The following is a 20,781-nucleotide window of genomic DNA, read 5'->3' as shown; positions in this document are numbered from 1 at the left end:
CTTAATTTAATTTTTCTTTTATATTAAAGGCCTGAAACAATTGTAATATTAAAGAAAAACCGTGCAATATAAGCAAGGTAATTTAGTACAAACAATAAGAGAAAATTGTTAAGTAAAAGACAGAGGGTCTAGTTCTGATTTCACTTTCACTATTGTAAATAAGGAATAACTCCAGTATAAGGCCAGCATCAGTGGAGTTATACGAAGGTAAGACTAATATAAGAAAAGAATTAAGCCTGCAGAAGAAAATTGTCTTCATAGATACCTATGTATTAGAATCAGGAGCAGTTGCATGTGCCTATCTGAGCGCAGAGTTGCTCCATAATGCTTTTGGATATTGTAAAGATAAACATACTAGAATTGCAAAGCAAAGCATTCTTCTCAGAGATGGACCCACGCTGAAATGTTTGAGAATCTTGATATTCAAGTGGAGGTATTCGGCTGCAACATTTATCTGCATTCTTTTTTGATTCTACAGAGAAAGTCATTCCTGCAGCTGCTAATAGATTTTGTTATAAAGATGTATTAGATTTTTTTAAAATAACAATAGTAATTTCCAATTAAATTATAATTATTGTAGCTGTTTGCTTAATAAAGCATGTCAGATACTATGGAAGTATGGAAGGGGTTAAGTATGGGCCCATCTTTAGTACATAAGAAGAACGGTGATTTTGCTGTTCATGTCAAAGCTGTCTGCCCATAGGGTAAAATTCTGACTCTATTGAAGTGAATGGGAGTTTTCCCATTTACTTCATTGAGACCAGGATTTCACCCATAAACATTTGTGGCTAAAATGGTACCTGTTTTGCTTCTCTCTTGGACTGTTCCTAAATTAATTTCTCCATCTAGATGCAAACTTGTTCAACAACAGAGAAAATATGTTACTAGATTAACATAGCAGAAGAGATTGATTTCACACATCATGGTCTTATTTTTGTGGTTGTCAGTAAGGTTTCAGCAGTTTGTCAGTAAACACACCCTTCAAAGTCTGCTCTCTGTCAAACGTTTTGTAATCCATTTAATTGGCACCATGCTTTCCCTAACCTTATCGGTATTGCCATTAACTTCTGGCTCTATTTCCTGGATTTTGAGAGCCGAATAATGTTTTAAGTCTTACTCTGAAGACACAACCTGCCCAGTGATGAGAAATTTGATGAGCTAGCTATTCAAATACTGGAACTTCTGGTATGAGTATTGAAAAGGGGACATTGAGCAAACAGTAAAATGAAAAAGTAAAACAATTTCATAAATAACAAGGATATGATTAGCTGATATCAGTTTAGATTGAATATCGTGGGCTTTCTTGACCCACTAATAATGGTGTACAAAAAGCAAAGAACATTAAAACTCTTTGGAAACCAGCCCGTCAGTGATTTCATACACTTCACAAAACTGTTGTCCAAAGTGTAAAAATATCCTGCTCTTAATTCTGCAATTGGAGAATTATTTCCCTTTGATAAGACTATTGTCTACTGCTCCAATGGCAAGGCATATTTGAAGATACATGGCAACTAATCTTAGTCTTCCTGAGGAAATTCAGGATAGATTTTTTACTGTGAAGACAGGCAAAACTGGTGATTTTGACTTAACAGTACAAAATAATCCTGGGTGGTTTGAGGTTAGGTTCCATTTTATCTGGATTGCCAAGGATCAGGGAGGGTGTGAATTGTATAAATGGTAGCAGTTATGGCCCATCTTTACTCCTTCCTCCATTATGACACCTAGATAATACAGTGATTGGCGCTGTGTGAATATGATAAATGGATGGATAAAGATGGATGGATTGATTTTTTTTGTTTTTGGTAATAGATTATGATTTTTTTGAGACTCTCAAACACTCCATGGTCCTGTTAGCTCTTTTCAGAGTATTTGTGTGTTGCTCTGGTGTAGAGCCAGTTTAACAAATCAGTGTTACATAATAGAGTAAGAATACATTTGTGGAGCCCAGTACACCAGGCAGAGATTATCTGCCAGCATAAAGCCCCTTTGCACCTCCACTCCGTGCTATTAAAAGACTGATAATCAAGTTTGGGCCTACAGTTGTGGTGGGTGAATCGTAGCTAGATGCCCTGACATGAAATTTATTACCAGACATGTACACATAATGTGGAAAGGAGTGAAAAGGGAGGAAAAGATAACACTAGAGCTTCACAAGCCTTTCAGTTTATTTTACAAGAAAGCATTCGATGCAGTTAATCCCTGTAACCTGCATTTACATTAACACTTGCACCTCACACGTTGCTGCTAAGAACTTTTGGCAGCTCTTGGGCCCTGATTGTAGAGGTAATGCTACACTTGTCTCCTTTGCTCTCACTCAAGTATCTCTGGAACTAGAGAGGGGCACTCTGTGAAGTTTCTACTTGTGCACGTATGCATTCGTCTTGGCAGAGCTTCAAAAAACATTTGCTTTATTATTCATATGTCTGCTCATAGCGGCAGGAATTGTTTAGCTTCTTGCTTTCAGAATAAGAGCTGACACTAATAAAGAATAGATCTCTCATTATCGTTCTCTAGCTCAATGGGGAAAACCTGGGGGAGTCTCTGACAGTCCTCCTTCTACCATATTATATTTGCATTTGGTAATAAAAGTCCCATAATGATTATCCAGGTATTTACATGGCCCTAGCAAAAGTTATTGAAGTCAGTGGGGGATTGGCAGAGTAGAAGCTGAGTTAGGGCCTCCAGATTTGGCCCCATAAGGCAATATAAGAACATTCTGAAAAGAAAAGTTTAAAAAAAAGAGAGCCAAAACTTGCTATTTCATATACAGTTAGGGAAGCTGGCAACATGGATGCGATGCATAAATCCGAATACAGGGGAACTTCCCCCGCCTCGCTGCATTTTCTCAAAGGGCCTTTTTTAGGCCTTCCTTAAAAAAACAAACTAAATGGCTGGAGAAGCCATATTAATCCAAAGGCCCATTAAAAAGCTGAAATATTTGGACATCCTTCCTATAGGTTCAACCCAGGATTCATCCATCGTTCAAGTGCATGTGTCGCACAAGAGCCACGTTCCCATTCTGTAGAGGTCCATTGCAGTGTTGATGGTTTTCTAATGCCAGGAATCTACTCTGCAGCCAGGCAAAGAGATAAATCAAAGTTGTATGCACTGATGAAATTCAGAAGCCAGAAGTCACCATTGCAGCCCATATAAATCCCTGAATGCCATCCCCTGTGCTTTTGTCCATGCTATTAGAGTTCAAAATTATCTGCCCCTCTTTGCTGATGTATGGATTAACTGGCTCCCCAAGTGTTTACTAACGGTTATCACCCAGTACTTTGGACGTTATCAGAGGAAGGGACGCCTGCCGCGGGGCTTGGTCTCTCACCCTTTCTATTACCACCTGTCATTGGCAGAGAGTGTGCTGTGAAGCTGTACAGTCACGGTGTACAAGTGTAGATAGTTTCTGACGGCTGATCAAAGGGGAGAACCAAAGGCCTGATAACAAGGACGTGTTTCATGTACTTTTAACTTTGAGAAACATTGGCATTTGCATTTTTTCCCCTTCCTAGGCGGGCAGAAACCAGGCACAATAAATGCGGCATATTCGGTTTCCTAATAGTTGAGTAAATGGTATGTGTTTGAAGCAACGAAGCATAACTGTAATCAAGTGGGAATGATTTAAAGTAAGCCTTCACAGAAGACTTGCTGTATAATAAAGTAGAATCATTTTAATTTGTACTTTGAAGTGATCTTGGATTCAGAATCTAATCTTTGCATTCAGCAGAACATCATGTACTATTTTGAATTAGGAAACAACTTCAAGTTAAGGAATTAGTTTAAGTATCTTTTCTGGAGACTGTATCATTGCACTCTGTCACAACAGCCAGCATCTCCACTATTGCATCACTGATGAAAGGGGCGCTGTTTAGGTCTATTTGGCCTAAAATGTCGTCATTTTTGTAGAAACGCACTCACACAGAAACTTAGATCAATAGAAGCGCTTTTTTATTCCGCTGGAAACATTTTTAAAAAATAAAATTAACATTGCACTCCACCCTCCAAAGCTGTGTTCAAAGCCCAAACAGCACAATATTGTGCTGGTGCATGAGAACATGAAAATGAAATTGACTAGAAATTTTGACTGTTAGCAAAAAGGAAACAACTAGTCTATTTTCATTGTCCAAGATAAGAGGAATGCAAAAAGTTCAACAAATACCTAGTAAAAGACAAATCCGATTTAAAAAAAAAATCATTTTTAATGGTCTAAGATGTTATTAGTGACATAGACACAGATTTTTTAAAAAAATAAATTCTCTCACTTATGCTGGCTTTACACCAGTGTAATTACATTCAGTTCATAGGAGTTCCTCCTGTGTTACACTAGTGTGAGAAGAGAATCAGGCCCATGATTTTTAACCTGACAGTTTTGCTTTCAAATGATCAAAAAAGGCTACTAGTTTAGGCTGTAGCTACCTGTTTCTGCTACGCATTGTGTATTTTAACGTCACTATTTTAATTAATGTGCCAAAATCTGGCTTTCAGATACATTGTGAACTCGGATTCCAAACAGTTCGTCCTTTTCTGTGAATTATTGCAATGTTAACATATTATGGGTATGGACATAGATTAGTTCTGGTGTCTACACTAGTCAACAAGCATTTCCCATTTGTTTGTTTAAAGGTGCCTTTGATCGGAGCGTGACCCTGCTGGAAGTCTGTGGAAGTTGGCCTGAGAGCTTTGGTCTCCGTCACATGTCTTCCATCGAGCACACCGAAGAGGGCCTTCGGGAACGGCTGGCTGATGCAATGTCTGAGTCACCCAGCAGGGACATAGTGGGATCAGGAACAGGTACAAAGAAGAAGTGTGATCAGAGATCACATACATCTCACCCAATGGTGATTTTTTTTTAACTCGTTAAAATTTTGCTTCCCTTTTTCTCAGCAAACCACACACATGACACCTCTCAGATTACATGGCTTTTGCGAGAGTCTTCCCCAACCATGGGAGCAGTCTTTAATGGGAAGAAAATATTGGCAGATCACATAAGTACAGAATCTTGCAATCCTCAAAATGTCTTTAAGAGAAATGTTTACATTTTAGGCTTTTTTTTTCTGTATTGCTCTGGTGACGTGGGCCCAAAGAGTTGAGCCCCCCTAGCATCAGATGCTTTCTGCAAACTGCTGTTTGTGCAGACAATGATCAAAACAACATTCAAATTAGATTCTGTCTGTGTAATTATCTGTTCTCGGTAAAGCCACTATATAGTGCTGGTTCTGTAATCCAAATTAATCCATCTTCATCACTGTCCATTATATTGATAAATTATACAGTGTATTTACATAAATGGAATGGCACTTCAGAGATTACACTGCTCACAGCGGCCCTAGAGACAGGAATCGCTCAGAAATGCTAGCGCTAAGAGTAATTGTGGGTTTTACTTCTCTTGTTAATTCTGAATTGTTTTAAAAATACCCTCTAGTAAAAGGACATATCTGACTATGATCTGTGCACTATTCATGTTGTGACCAGCAGCTAATATCAGTGGTAGCTTCTAATATCAGATGCCCACTCATTTGTCACCATGTCCTCATTTTGGCGAGATGCCTGGGAAGAAAAAAAGAATGAGCTATAACAGTAACATCTGAACATGCCAACATATTGGCATTATGTAAGGCCTTGTATATTAGAAACTGGCTTTTCTCTTTCTGCTGTGTCCCCCAGGTATTCCTGAGGGTTCCCCATTCCACTAACCTCCCATTAGTCCCCTGTTGTTATTGATCCAGCTGTAGAGGACTGAATAAGACTCCCATCAGTGCTGGCCCTTAATTTGCCGTGGAGTCACTGTTGAGCAACACAAGATACTCCACCTTTGTCATAGGGCTGCCAGTCCCTGCTGTCTCAAGGAAGAGGAGCCTGGGAATGGAAAACCTGGGGCTTGCACATGTCACGTCAAATAAATATAACTTGGCCCTCTTGGTCCAGAAGCAACCTTTACATCCCACACTGGTAATCTTTGACCTGTTTGGAACCTCTCGGACTTTATACATCGTTGCTGGATGACGATGGAATTAAGTGATGGTTTAAGATTGGCAGTTGACAGAAAGTGATGATCTAAGCACTTGATCTGGGTTCCAGTTCCAGCTCTTGTACTTATTCCTCTTGCTGCCTTGGGCAAGTTACGTAACATCCCTTTGGCTGAATTCCCTCCTCTGTAAGATAAGGATAACGATATACCTCATAGGATTGCTATGGAGCTTAATCCTCTAACAGTTTCAAAGTGCTATAAAAATGGAAAACGCTCTACAAGTGCTTTATTTATTTTGGTACGTATTGATACCAACTATAATGCACTTTGGAGGGGCATCGTCCATATAAAGCGACGGGCCATCTACCCTCCCACCCCCAACCTGTGCATTTTACAGCCTTCTCAAAGGGTCGTGGAGTTTGTAGGATGATACTTGCTGTGATAGCTAAAGCAATCTGGAGATGCTAGGTTAAGGTGACTAGTGACACTGCAGTTCGTGGGAGCTGGCTCTTATCCTTCAGCTAGACCTTATATGGGCCTTAAATACCCTTACAAATATTGGGCCAGATGCTTCTGCATGGCTGCTTTGCACCACTAGTGTAATGTGGCCCTAAAGTTGCTTTAAGTAGCCCAAGGAAGTTCCATCACCGTTTAAGAAGGAGCCTCTTGTGATGTTCAGCTAACTTAGGGACTCTTACCTCACTCAATCTTCCTGCTGCCAGCAGAGCAGGGAAAAGGAGGAATGGCCAGAGAAAATGGGGCACCCTGGCACTATACTAATCCCCAGCTGTGTTTTCACTGCCCTGTGGCTGCCACAGCCTAGTAACATTTAAAATATTACTCAAGCTGCAGCCAGACCAAGGGAGTCAAGAGGTGAGTTTCAAGCACACACCTCCTTGTCCTGCACACTTTCCAGCTCAGTCATATGACAGAATCTGGCCTATTAGCTTTAACAGGAGCTGCAAGAGCTCTGGATCCAGTACCTGGAAAGAGTTTTTTTTTAAAAAAGGCTTCTAATATTAGGAAACTTCCATTCTGGAAAGAGGATTGCTTTGTTGTTATGGGTAGTTCACCCAAAGAAGTTGGACTTTCCCCTTCAGAAGCTGTCTGCTCTTCAAATATTTGTAAGTGCACCCAGAGACTCTGGTGGCTGCAGATTATAAATCAAAAAATAAGAAAGAAACCTAGTGCTATATTTTCCTTTCAGTTTCACAAGTGCAACCCCACTAATTGCACTGGGCATCAGTTTTATTGGGGGTTAAACTGACATAACAAAGATGAAATTTAGGCCACAGTATTTAGCATATAGGAGGCTTATAAGGGTGAAAACAAAGGTGAACAATTTTCAGAGGGAAGCCATTCAATTAAGTCTTCCAAAAAGACCATTCTCCTCTTTTCCCCCCAGGCATATACATCTTTCCTTTGGATAATCTTTGTACAGTGTAAGATATATACCATGCAAAAGCATGAACTCTAGGTATCCTAGTGTAGTAGCAGGTAACACTGGCATTACCTCAACTCACCTGTGAGTTACATGCATATTAGCCCTCAACCATGTTGTTGTTTGTTGTTATGCATAGGGCTCTGTCTAGTCAGTACCACATTTTCTTCTCAGGAACTGGGTTTCGAGGCTCAAATCCTGGCAAATGTTGGTTTCATACAGGAGATAAAACTGATTCCTAAGGCTCTGAACTCCTATGTGCACCTCACCCCCACATTCCCACCCCATCTCAACTCTTGAACTCAGCTTTCCCCTTTCATGAGATCCACATTATCAAATGGCCTTACAAAGTGTGCTGCCCTACTGTGTTGAGATGTGGAAGATCCTCTTGCCCAGGGAATCAACCCGCATCAGTAACATGGCGTAGTTTTTCTCAGACAGACTGGCAACCAGCCATTTGCCAAGCAGCTGCGTATCACGTTAAAGGGCTAGCAGCTATATACTGGTTAGGAAATTGAAAAAGATAAATTGATGATATATCACTCCAGATCAAACAAAGGAGTGTCCTTGTTGGCTCCTAGTAAGTAGGATTATTTTAACCCCCCCCAAAAACTAGCCACATCTTGACAGTCTTTGGCTGAATTAGCCATTTGTCTCTTTTATAAAAACACACAAACTTTTAGCATGGCCCTTGCTTCTTAGAATTCCTGTCGGCCCTGTCAGTCTGATGAAATGATAGCAAAGACATCTGTGCTGAGGAACACCATAAATTTGCTTCCCCCTCCCATTAGTTTCTATATTGCTACTGACTCCAAATACAGTATTTATAGTGCCGTGTTGGACCCAAAATTATAGAATTTATAATCCCCATCTCTAATTATCCTAAAAGTGACTTATTTTGACTTAAAGTGATGGCTGGCTTTCATCCTTGTTTATGCTTCTTGAATACTTTGCAGACACAATGTTTAAAGACATTTACTAAACCACAAAATTGTATGTGAACTGTGGTGTAAAAGAATGAAAACGACTAGCACTGAATTGAAACATATGCTCTATGCTTAGTTCTCAGTGTCTGGATGGACAGACGAAGAAATGGACAATGGAATGGACAGGGAGACATTATCAAGTGCTCAATTGGCTCTGACATGCTCTTAATGGCAAGAGATAAATAGATTCTTTTAATGCCTTAACAGTTAGGACATAGTTGGCATGTAGATTTGTATAGTAAGCAGGATTGATACCTATAATAGTACACTTGAAACACATGCTCATAATCCAAAGGTCCATTTTTTGCAGTAGATATTAACTAATTCTTTGTTTCTTACCTGCTCTATTATTTGGAAATGCTGCCGTAGCAATGTATTATTTTGTCTCAAGTCTGACATATAAATTCCACCCTAGGTAATTCCCCTCCCACCCACCCACCCCAAAAATGTACTATAATCAGTAAGAAGAGGGGTAGCCGTGTTAGTCTGGATCTGTAAAAAGCAACAGAGTCCTGTGGCACCTTTAAGACTAACAGATGTATTGGAGCATAAGCTTTCGTGGGTGCATGCATCCGAAGAAGTGGGCATTCACCCACGAAAGTTTATGCTCCAATACATCTGTTAGTCTTAAAGGTGCCACAGGACCCTCTGTTGCTATAATCAGTAAGTGCATTAATTGATGCAGGCTTCCCAAATGTACATTTCTTAAGCTTCCAGGTCTTTTTGATCATCTCTAGACTTAAAACAGGAATTTAGTCCACAATATGGGATGAGAGACTTGCAATGTGCTTAAAAATAAGCGGTCTGAAGTGTAACCAGGGAAGAGTATTTCTGCTGTGCAGTTTCACACTTCTGTGTGGTGTTAGAGGTAAATATGCTAAGTACCGTAGGGGACAGATTCTGCCCCCCTCCTCTGTAAGTGTAGTGGGTCTCAGAAGCAAAGAACCCAGGACAGTTTGATTCTGTGGAGGGCAAGATCTGGACAACACCACATAACAAACGTGCCCCATGCATACAGTGGAACCCAGCTCTATAGGAGCTCCGTCCACTTCCCTGAGCAGCTGAGTTAAGGGATGTGAGGAGCATGGTGAGGCCAGTGGATCTGCCACGATGCCATTGGCCATTCAATCTCATGGAGCAATGGGAACTACTGCAACCTCAGGGCAGCAGTAGTGGCCATGGTTGGCTCTGCTGCAGCTTTGCAGCAAAGGGGGAGGCAGGGAATTGCAACTCTGCCCCCCTGGGTGGGCTTGGGGAGAGGTTTAACCCATAGGCTGAGTTGCCTCTGCCCTATTGACTTCAGCGTGCCTTCGCAGCATAAGAATAATTCTCAACGATTTTGCAGGCTTACTATTATTTCTATAAAGCACATAGATAATGCAGCGATAGATACTTTCAACAGATTTAATTCATTAAATAGTCTAGAAGGGAGAAACTTGTCTGCAAAGAATAAGTCACCAATCACCTGTAAACCCCCCCCACACACACACACACACACACAAACAACACAAGCGTATTTCATGCTGTTTGGGGGATATTTTCTTAGCATAGAGTAAGGGAATCTGCTTCAGTCTGCTTTACATTGATAGACTTGATGCTGGCACAACCAGTGCCCCCATCAAATGCAGTACTATGAGCATAATGCCACTGAAGTCAATGGGACTTCGTAAGTGTGGAATCTGAGTCACTCTCCTCAGATGATTCTAAGTTCATACTGGAGTGCTCGTCTGCTAAATCTTCCCCATTACTGTTTGTATCTCAGCCTCGGTGTTATATTGCTGGCTCATATCTACTTTATTTTGCAAATAATACCAAAACACACATTATTTGGCAATCTTGGGATCCTTCCGTTGCTATATATTTGTAAGATTTTGTAAGGATGTGTGCCTTCTTACTGATCATAAAATATAGAGCCTTGCATTAGTTCAGTTTGCATCCTAAATCATGCAGCAAAATAATAATCTGTTTCTCTAAATTAATTTGGATCATGTGTCAAGAGCAGGGAGGGGTTCAAGCTAAAATCATGTATTCAGACACTGCAGAAAAATCCCCAATTTTTGCAGCTTGGACCCAACTCTAGCTATGAATTTTGCCCCCAGCAAACTTTTAGCATTGCCATTATCATGGTCAAAAAAAACCAACAAGATTTGTATAGAGCAGTAAGAACAGAATTTAAAGGGAAATATTTTAAGCCCATTCTAATGTGACTACAGTTGAGTTTCCATGAAAGGCCAAGGTAAATTTTTTATTAGAGATCCCTGCAAAAATGCAAAATCTGTTAACTACCAACTTTGGAAGTTTAGGAACAGAAAAGGTCAAAAAGTCAAAGTTCCTCTGAGCCAATGGCTCAGCAAGTTGACATGGTTGAAGGAGAGCAGTTTCATAGCCAACGGTACACAGGAGAATGATGTGGCCAGCATCACATCAGCCCGCCTCTGACTGCCTTAACACGATGGATCAGGTGCCCATTTTGCAGTTGGGTGAACTGAAGGTGGCCTTTCAGTGTGAGATCAAGCAAAGTTCTTCTGAACTTCAGGATTGGTATGAGAGAACTTTAGGAAAGCTCAGAATCTGAACTCACATCTAGAATCAAATGTTGCATCTGGTTACCATATTGTTACCCTGGGCTGAACCAAAATCCCAGACCTGAACACCTTCGAGCTTTGGGAGGGGAAGTTTTTGAAAACCTTATACGAACGTTGTGGTTTGCGCCTATCTCTGAAGTTCACGAAAAGAAATAAAGGGCACAATGCATGCATGTATTGACTTCAAAAAGATGTTCATCTGCCTAAAATTGAGGAGCGAATGAATCATTCCCATTGATTGTTGAATTCTGCCAATGCTGAACAACTTCTATGTAGAACAAATGGGTAAGGTCACAAGCTCTGTGTGTGGAGACTCAAAGATGAGTAGACACCTATCTTTGGATGTTTAGTCCAGGAATGGAGTTAGCCACGCACAGTGATTGTCAGAGCCTGAATTGTAAATAGTTAAGAGACAACATCCCTTCCTTCCTCTTCTTTCCTTTCCTTCTTCCTTTATTTTAACTAAGGGAATTTTGTTCTTTCTCTTCCCTGTCAATCTTTTCTCAGTTCCAACCTTGAACTGGGTGGTGGACAAAAATTCAACGTAATTGATTTGCCGTCTGAAGGGCATTTTAGGCACTCAGACATCTGCACAGATTCAATGCAAAGGCAGCTTACGCAGCAAACACACAGACACATAAAATGACATTTCTACTAAAAGGGGGCTTTGAAGGCTTGGGGCATTCATCCCAGGCTCCGAGACCAAATTCTCCCCTTGGATAACTCCAAGAGCTCCAAACAATTTCTACATCACAAGATTCATCTGAATAAAGTCTCAATATTTTTTCCATATATAGGAGTCTTTCAGAGGTCTATTTTTCAAAGCACAGCATAGGAGAAGCACACATTTACCGTCGTTATTACATTAACAGATTCTCATTCCGTTATCTCTCACACGCTGTATGGCAATGTACGTTCTTCCAGGTCCATTATGAGCACTGTTCAGAGATATAAATGTGTATCTCCCATCAGTCGTGACAGCCATCACACACCAATTTTCACCAGCTGAGGAACTGGTGTATCTTCCCACAAATCAATGGAGCTGCGCTGTTTTACACCGTCTGAGGGTTTGGCACCGCGTGCCACATTTCCTGCATGCTACACTGAAAATGTATCCAGACGTGTGGTGTTTAGTGTCGTCTGATAGCTTTTAAATTCCACCCTGTAATGGGTTTGATTTAACTTTCTGAAATTTCTTCAGCATAATTGTAGTCATTGCCCCCTCCCTGTAGTTTTCTTCTGTGTAGTGTCTGTGTATTCTTATCTCCATTCTAGCACACCCTGTGTCTGCTTTCAAGAGCTTTGTCTCTTCATGTGCCGCATATGTATGCCTATCTTAGCTGGTAAATTATATACATCCTGCTAAATACATTAGATACCCTAAAATTGGGTTCCCATTCGCTTCGTCCCTGGACAACTTCAAGTTGCACACAAGTGTGCATTTTATGTGACTGTCCATAAACTTTCCATTAGCAGACAACTCATACATGCAGTAGGGCCAACAAATGCGTTTTTAACTTAATAACTATTACCAAATCCTTGGAATGTTGGCTATTAGCCACTTTTAAACCTGCACTGTGGGGGAACAGCGAGGTTCTCCAGCCACATGCTGCCAAATCAGCCATTTCCCCTTTAAAGCTTCTGTTAGCTGCACAGAGCTTGACAAGGAGTGACTGTATCTTTCACTGAAGTTTCTTTTGGGCCATACATTATTTAGGGACGTTTTGAATGGAGACGATGATGCCGCTACTAAAAATATTTTTAGTGTGAATTTAGGTTCATTGCCATTTGTAGAAGAAGCTGCAAGTCTCGTGATGTTTCTAAAGGGTGTGTGCGTACCAAGAGACAACTCTGACTTTCTACCATTTGATAAGCTGGTCAATTGCATTTATTTATAATCAAATGTTGTTTTGGGAAAATCCTTTTTATTTTTTATTATTATTTAAAAACAAATTAAAGACATATTTTATTTTTGATACAGACACAGCCGTTGAAGTAGCAGTAAAAAACATCTCCACAGAGAGGCACATGGCTTTGAAATGTTTTGGTATGTAACATAACTGCATTGTTATCAGGTCTTAACTTTTGCACAGAGAATATTTCTTGTTGTTTTAAAAGCAAAACCGCTGTCAGTTTTGAAAAGGTTTTTGGAAATGTCCAGTATTCACATAAGATGGTAACAAAGGGTAAAAAAAAAATTAAATGTTTTAATTCATTTAACAAGCAACATTGTTTTATCTCTCTTCTTAACCAAACAAGAGTTTCTTTGATTTTTTTTTTAAGTCAAATTTAGGATTCTGCTGTTCAGAGCAGGGAGGTCACAAGGCCCTAATGCATTTAGCATTGACTGCCCTCTCTTGTAGTGCGTCTATTAGTCAGTAATTTGATTTGTACCTATTCATTTGCAGTCCCTGCAGGAGCTCTGAGCTGGCCCCAAGTATAATTGGTGCTGTCTCTATTTTTACATCATTAGATTAGCCCCGACTCCTGGCCACTTGTTGTCTGCGCTTGTCTGTCCATTTATACAACCTAATGTAACACAAAATTCATTACTGATCACATTACTTTCAACTCTGAAGCCAGCCTTGTGATAAACATTTTGTTAACCCTTTCTTGCCAGTGTGCCGGTTTAGAGGACAAATGCACTTTCTCTAGGCAGGAAAATCAATATAATAATAAAACAAAGTGGAATCACATTTCTAGATTTGTCATTCCTCCTGGAGAAAGAAATGGAAAAAATGTAGGAGGTGATTAAATGATTACCGTATCCATGCATCACCTGCTAGCATATGTGAAATGAGCCCAGCAACATCCTTCCTGTCATAATATGAAGAAGTGGCACGCTGTAGGGCCAGCACTTAATTTGAAACTTAATTTCTTACTCATTGTTCTCCAAGTGTTTTAGGTCTTCTGTGCAGACTATAATCAAGTTATGACATTATTGGAACTGGACATTTTCCTTCCATTGCTTTGTCTCAAAGCAGTTAGCAGGAAAACAATTGACTTTCTCCTTAGAGATTTGTTGTTGTTGTTCAAATGATTAAGTAGATTAATTCTCTTACCGCAGTACATTGGTGTTCCACATGAAATTCTGAACAACCCTTCTTTTTAGTGTGGCTTCGTTCATGTTTGTCTGTCCTATACACTCTTATCCTTTTAAAGCAGTAGCCTTTTGGATCACTGGGGCTTTTGCCATTGATTTCAATGGGAATGGGAGCAGGCCATTGGAGGGATTCGGTTTGGGCCTGATCCTTCAAGGAGCTGAGCATCTTTTTGGCTTCTATGCTTGGGGGTGCTCAGTACCTTGCAGTGTCAATCCCTCAAGATGGCATTTGCTACTTAATGAAATATAGGTTGGTACCCGCAAAATCTATTGATTTTAACAAGTTTCTAAAGTCATTTTCTAATTGCATTGCGTGGTTTGGAGCACCGTCCATTTGGCTTTTTTACATGTTTATTCCTTTATTAAATCTTCCTTTTAAAAGACAAAGACAAAGCTCTAGAGAGTCTACTAGAGGGAACAATCCTGCACTGGCCAGGGGGTAGAAGACTGGGTAGCCTAGTAGGACTTCCCCATCTCTAACTCCAATAATTCTGTGGTTCTTTTTAGTGGCGCTTGCAGCTATTTGTATGTAGGCTGCAGCTTGGGGTCTGAGTATTTCTGGGTAGGGGTAAATGGCTCCCACCATCCAGCAGTTGAGACAGATTGGTGTTTTGTTAGCCAAATCCTGCTCTGACTGGTGGTATGATAGCAGAGCGAGGATGAAGGCATGTGCACAGATCTGGCAGGCCAGGGCTGCATTCCGTGAGATGGGTACATGTGTACTTTGCAGGTTTCAACATCTCTGCATCCACCATCTGCTGGCTAGCGCTCGCCGCTGATAGCACCACGGCCCAGTGCACCGGGGGTCAGAAGACCTGGGTTCCAATTTCAGCTGTGCTACAGACTTATTTTGTGACTTTGGGCAAACAGCTGTGCCTCAGTGTCCCCATCTGCAGAATGGGGATAATAATACCCACTTAGTAAAGTCCTTTGAGCGCAATGGATGAAATGTGCTACGTAAGTGCTAGAGGACTGATTCACCACTCCAGTTTTACACCAGTGTAAATACACAGAACTCATTACATCAGCCTAAAACTGGAGTCCAGCAGTGAAGAATAAGGCTGAAAGTATTCATTGGTATTAACAGTAGCCAGCTTGGGGACAGAAGGTACAGGCTAGTGTGCTATCTTAGCACAGGCCTGTGCTTTATGGAGGGATCCTGCCCTCTTGCTTGAACCGTGTAAAGAGGATCCCAGAGCCCTCTCACCTACCTCCTTAGACACCAGCTCAAGGTATTTGAGCCTTAAAGGGCAAATCCCTTGCACAGATGCACGAAGTCCCCGGAGTAGCAGGACTGAATGTAGTTCTGCTGCATAGGGGGCAGGTCACAAAGAGGCCACACCAGGAGACTGTACATCCCCTCCATGCTGCAGAGCACTGCTGCAGACTTAAGGGAAGGGTGATATTAGCAAGTGAGTCCAGATCACGCCGATCCCCTGGCCAAAGCCCTTGTGTAGTGAGTCTGTAGCAGGCCACCATTGTTGTTATAGTCTGGCTGGTAGGAGAGGAAGGATGGTCCAGCAGTTAAGGTGGTACCTGCACCTCAGTTCCCTGCTCCACTTTGGGCAAGTCATTTAGTCCTTCTGGGTATGTCTACCTTGCAATTAAACCCCTGTGGCTGGCCCATGTCAGCTGACTCCGGGTCTCAGGCTGAGGGGCCGTTAAATTGCTGAACCTCGAACTCTGGAACCCTCCCCCTCCCTCATGGGGTCCCAGAGCCCCGCCTCCAGCCTAAGCCCCAAAGTCTACACCACAGTTAAACAGCCCCTTTGCCTGAGTCCCGCAAGCCTGAGTCAACTGATATGGGCCAGCTGCAGTTTTTAATTGCAGTGTAGACATACCCTCTGTGCCTCAACTGTAAACTGGGTATAATAGCCCTGCTCTTCTTCACAGGGTGTTATGGGGATAAATATGTTAAAGATTGTGAAGCATGAATGGGGGGAAGGGCCTATAAGTATTTTAAATAGATGGATGGATGCTGAAGTAGTGGTTGTAGAATGTGGGGGGGGAGGCTGGCCAGATTCCAGGTTGGTGAGGGGAGAGGATTACATCTATCTATCTATCTATCTATCTATCTAATCATCTCAGTGTTTTATACTGTTGCCTATCGCCATAGTATCTGAGCATCTTCCATTAATGTAGATTCCCAGCTCATATTTTATACACGCTTTGAAAATCGGTCCCTTTGCTTAACTTGAAACAATATGCTAGCAGTAGCTAAATCCCCGTTCTGGCTTCTGTGTAGCATCTACGCCAGCCTCTGGTCATTAATGTACTGTTCTCTGTATCGTGAAAAGGAAAAGACCCAAAGTTATTGAAAAGCCCTCATAAAGTATGCATTGTGCTCATTAGGGAAAATAGGAGAGAAGGAAATAGAATGGAAACCATTTAAGCAATGCATTGTTAAGCAGGAGAACTTTGAAATGAACTCTTCTTATTAGAAAGATACAATAAAGTATGAGTCACATTAGACAACAAAATAAACATTAACACTGCGAAATCCTTGTCAATAAATGGAAGGTCAAAGACCAAAACAGTTAAAATGCACCAGTAGGGGCCAACCTCTTGGCCCTGTGGTTTTTGTTTCATGCAGCCACAGAGGCCCGTGTTCCGCCGCTGCATCCGGTCTCTTGTTCCTCAGACCTGCAGCCACCGGGAGTGCTGCGGAAACAGCTCAGCTCCTGAGATAACCGAAGTACTGCACATTTAGGAACAGCATTGATGGGCAGCTCTGAAGTGCCATCTGAGCCTCCTAAACCAAAGGAGGGCAGCATCAGTCTGTGGCATGGAGAGAAATAACAGGACTTTTCATAGAAGACCCCACTTTCCAGTCATAGGTGCGCAGACCCTTTTCTACTACGGTTTCATAGTGTTTGCTGCCTGACTTTGAATTAGGACACCAGTCATTTCCCTAATATGTTTCTTGAAAAGGATATCAGATAAATAATAACCTGAACTTTCTGAAAATCTGGATTTGCTATCCAAGCTTGGCATTTAACATAGCGTCTAAGGACCCTCGCTGTCTTGGGCCCACAGCCCCATCTGATGACCCATATTTTTTCACCCCTCCTCTGGCACACTGGCTCAGCAGGCATAGCTAGCAGTGATACTGCCATTGTAGTGCTTAGAGGGGAACTAATCAGGAGGAGAGTGGGAGGTGGCCAGGGAAGTAAGGAAGGATTGACCACCAAATGAGGACAGCGACAACGGGGGGGGGGGGGGGGAGAAGAAAGTGATTTACCTTAACAGAAGGCCTTATTGTAGATCAGCTGATCCAGCCCTTGCCTATCACTTCAGCTACTTCCTAATGCTTGGAATTGTCTTTTCTAGAGGCAACACTTCCGTCTATAACCAGCAGGAGGTGATGTCTCTAAGTCAGACCCTGGGAGGTGCTAAGCACCATTAGCTCCCTGGAAGTCAAAGAGCGTTGCAGTCATGGTATGAAAATATTATCCTTCCCTCCATTCCTACCCTCTGCCATGTATCATAAATAAAACAATAGACTTTTATTCATTAACATTTATGGGAAAATGTTAATATTAAACTGTAAGTGAAAAGCCATATCTTACTGAATTCTTCTGCTGTGTTATTGAGAGTCTAATTACATTTTGCATTTAAATAAAAACCAGATGACTTTCAGGACACTCAGGCGAGCATTCTGTAAGTGAGAATTTATCTTGCGATCTAGGTAAACAATGTCTCATCATTTAACAGTTATTATAAATAATGGGGTTTTAAGCACTTTGCTGGGAGTTCATATTGGCTCCATACGGGTTGCACTAAGAGAGAGAGAATTCAGTGACATCTTGCAGGCATCCGGTCAGAAGAGATTATATCCTGAGCTCTCTTCTCATGCTGTAGCATTTTTCATCCTACTCTGTTTATAGTTGCTAAATGTTCTATGCTACTATCCTTGGACAAAAATAATGCAGATATAGTTTTGCAGGCACTATTCATTGCAAATGGAAAAATCTGCCAAGCCAAAGTGACACTCAGCAAAAATGGAATTTGTTTAGGTCTATAGCATAATTCCATACAATTGCTTTAGGGAGTCATCAAAAGAAATATTCTTTTTAAAAGTTGGTTAGATCAGAGATCTTCAACTTTTCTGCCCAGGGTTAGAGAGGCACAAGGTAAAATAGATCTGTTTTATAAAATAATCTTGGCCTTTTTTGCTAGCACCTCCTTAAATTACACCAAATTCCATGACGATACAAGGAATAGATTAGAGAGAGATTAAAACCTTTAACAAAATTTAAAATCTAAATGACTTCCCCCCGTTTCTGCTCTTTATTTCCTTTTTACACTTCATCTTAAACAATGAAAATAGACAGGTCTGTTTTTCTTTCGTTGCGAGCCAACTCTTAATGCTTCACTTTATGGTTCTCATACATTAGCAGGATTTTGATTCATTAACATTCAGTTACCAGTGGTACTTTTTCCTCATAAATTGCAAAATCTTCTGCTTTACCATGTCACTTTTCATATTGTGTCCCCCAGTAGAGAGGGAATTGGTTTTCCCCTGCTGATAGAACTAGGTAGGACAGTGGAGGGACATTTTAAAACAATCACTCACAGCTGTTAGATAAGGAGAGTAGGGGTGAAATCATGCCCCTTTGAAGTCAATGGGAGTTTTCTCATTTACCTCAGTGGGGCCAAGATTTCATCCTATAGGCCTGATCCAAAGCCCTTTGAATGTAATGAAAAGACTCCCATTGACTTCAGTGGCCTTTGTATGAGGCCTAGGTTTGTATCCATGCATCTCTACCAATATTAATCCTAATTGGGGCCTTTTTGTCAGTGCTGCTTTATAGGCTGACCAGCAAGGAGAGTAATACTACAGCAGTTTCAATTCTGGAAAAGTTAGAGAAGGCCCTCTCAGCAAGTGCATTCATAGTTCAGTGTATGGGATTTCCCAAAACCTCTTAATCAAAGCCATATGATTTCCAGCAAACTTAGTAGCCATGTGAATCTAACACAGCATCTAGAATTGGCTAGACTGGTTATTTTAGAACACGGAAATTCCATTAATGCCATTGGCACAGGCAGCATTTGGAAATGCATGCTTGTTAGAAAGGTCTTTTTCCACCAAGGAAGTTGTTTGTAGTGTTTTTCCTCCAAAGGCATGTGAGCCCTTCTCCCAGGAGCACTCCCATAGCACTCCCATGGCTTATTGGCCTTTCCATTGTTCAATAAGTGTTTTCAAGATCTGCTCAATAGTTGAACTTTGACTGTTATATTGTATACTGTGGTCTTTAAAGGGCCGCTGGGGTGGGACACTGCACCTACAGCTGTTCCTGTTGGCGCGTTTTGTCTGGGAAAACTCCAGGCAGGAAGAATGCGCCCAAGGGGCCACTACGGGAGAGGACACAGAATTAGCAACTGTTCCCACCCATGCAAAGATGTGTGCTCCCTCAGCTCGGCCCACATGCTCCACTGTGGCATGTGGTGGTGGAGGGAGGGGTATGAAAAGACTTCAGTGGGAGCTATAAAAGCAGAGTACATTACAGAACTTTAGTCCAGAGGAGACCAAGATGTGGGTGACTGTTTCAAGAGAGAGATAATGGCAGCCTGCTAGCCAGCTTGAGAGAATGGAAAGCCTCTGGGCCCTCATGCCTACCTCAGAATCCAGATGTGGCCTTCTCCCATGTGCTGAATAGGAAGTCCCACAGAGTCCCTCCTTGAAAGGCTCCTTATGCCCCCAGTGCTGTTCCAATTCAGACCACAAAACACACCCCACAGCTTCCTCTTTCTACTGCCCGAACACCTGGTGCATGCTTTAGTCTGGTCAGGGAGATCTTCCCAGAGAGTTCCCTGTTCACGTAGAGCAATTCCCTGGTCTTACATGAATTCTTCTAGCCTTCAGTCAAGAGTTATTCTCAGCTACATGCTGGTTCAGGCTGCAGTACATTCACACATTTGGCCAGGTTTTAAAATGTGGAACTTCTTTAAAAAAAGCCTAAAATGTTAAAATTGATATTTTAATGATTTATAAAATAAGATTTTTCTAATTAAAATGGATCCTTATTTTAAGCAATTGACAGCTGCTCTCTGCTTTCATGAGAACAAATATGAAGATGCTGCGCAGATGCATCTAAGTTAACTGAGGGCCAAATTATGCCTTCAGATTTAGCTTCCGTCAGAGCTCCTTTGCACGTGTATTTCCAAAGGTCAGAGTTTGGTACTATATGGGTAAGACATTCTGCAACCAATAATAAAAAGATAGGGCCTGGTTTGGGTTTTAAAAGAGTCTTGAGACATCTTTTAGTTTGTGCCTAAAAATAACTGAATCCACAGGGTGTTTGTTGGTTTGTTTGTTTTGGCAGGCACAATTAAACAGGGAAACTAATTAAATAGTTTATTGTGGGTGCAATTATTTGTGGGCCTGCAAAAATTAAAGGGCATTTCTGAAAATCAGGCCAAGGTTGAAAAACTCAAGCTGCTTAAAGCAACGCCATCAACTTTAATCTGTAAAAACTGACTAATCTGAAAAATGTTGAGCTCTTGGTGGAGCAGGCAGCCCAGGTGTTCACCCCTCTTCTGCCATTTCCCTTCCCCCCAGCCCCAATGACTCATCTTCACTTTTTAGCAATGGGGAAACTTGTTTGGACTAAGTATGTTCGTACACTCCACCTTTCCAGCCCTCTCTGCCTCTGGGCCCCTCTTTAGAATCAATCTCAAACAGAGTCCCTTTTGAG

The 20,781-nt window shown here is 41.4% G+C and overlaps 1 protein-coding gene across 16 annotated transcripts in view; it reads left to right on the top strand.

Annotated features, from left to right (window-relative positions):
- Positions 1–20,781, top strand: part of BCAS3 (BCAS3 microtubule associated cell migration factor) — a 488,284-nt gene that overhangs the window by 453,253 nt on the left and 14,250 nt on the right. For 6 of the 16 annotated variants that reach the window (XR_010593801.1, XM_065573036.1, XM_065573030.1 and 3 more), the window contains 2 exons: positions 4,624–4,791; positions 12,962–13,027. Coding sequence is in view for 15 of the 16 variants with exons in the window: in XM_065573036.1 (XP_065429108.1) it covers positions 4,624–4,791; positions 12,962–13,027 (234 nt within the window). In the remaining variant the exon portion in view is untranslated. Of the gene's footprint in view, positions 1–4,623; positions 4,839–12,961; positions 13,028–20,781 lie in introns of all 16 variants that reach the window. The other 10 variants (XM_065573033.1, XM_065573032.1, XM_065573040.1 and 7 more) reach the window with 3 other exon arrangements.

This window comes from Chrysemys picta, chromosome 19 (assembly GCF_011386835.1).
Source record: "Chrysemys picta bellii isolate R12L10 chromosome 19, ASM1138683v2, whole genome shotgun sequence".
Lineage (NCBI taxonomy): Eukaryota > Metazoa > Chordata > Testudines > Emydidae > Chrysemys > Chrysemys picta.
The sequence above is the reverse complement of the archived record's forward strand: the minus strand, read 5'-3'. Positions and strand labels throughout refer to the sequence as shown.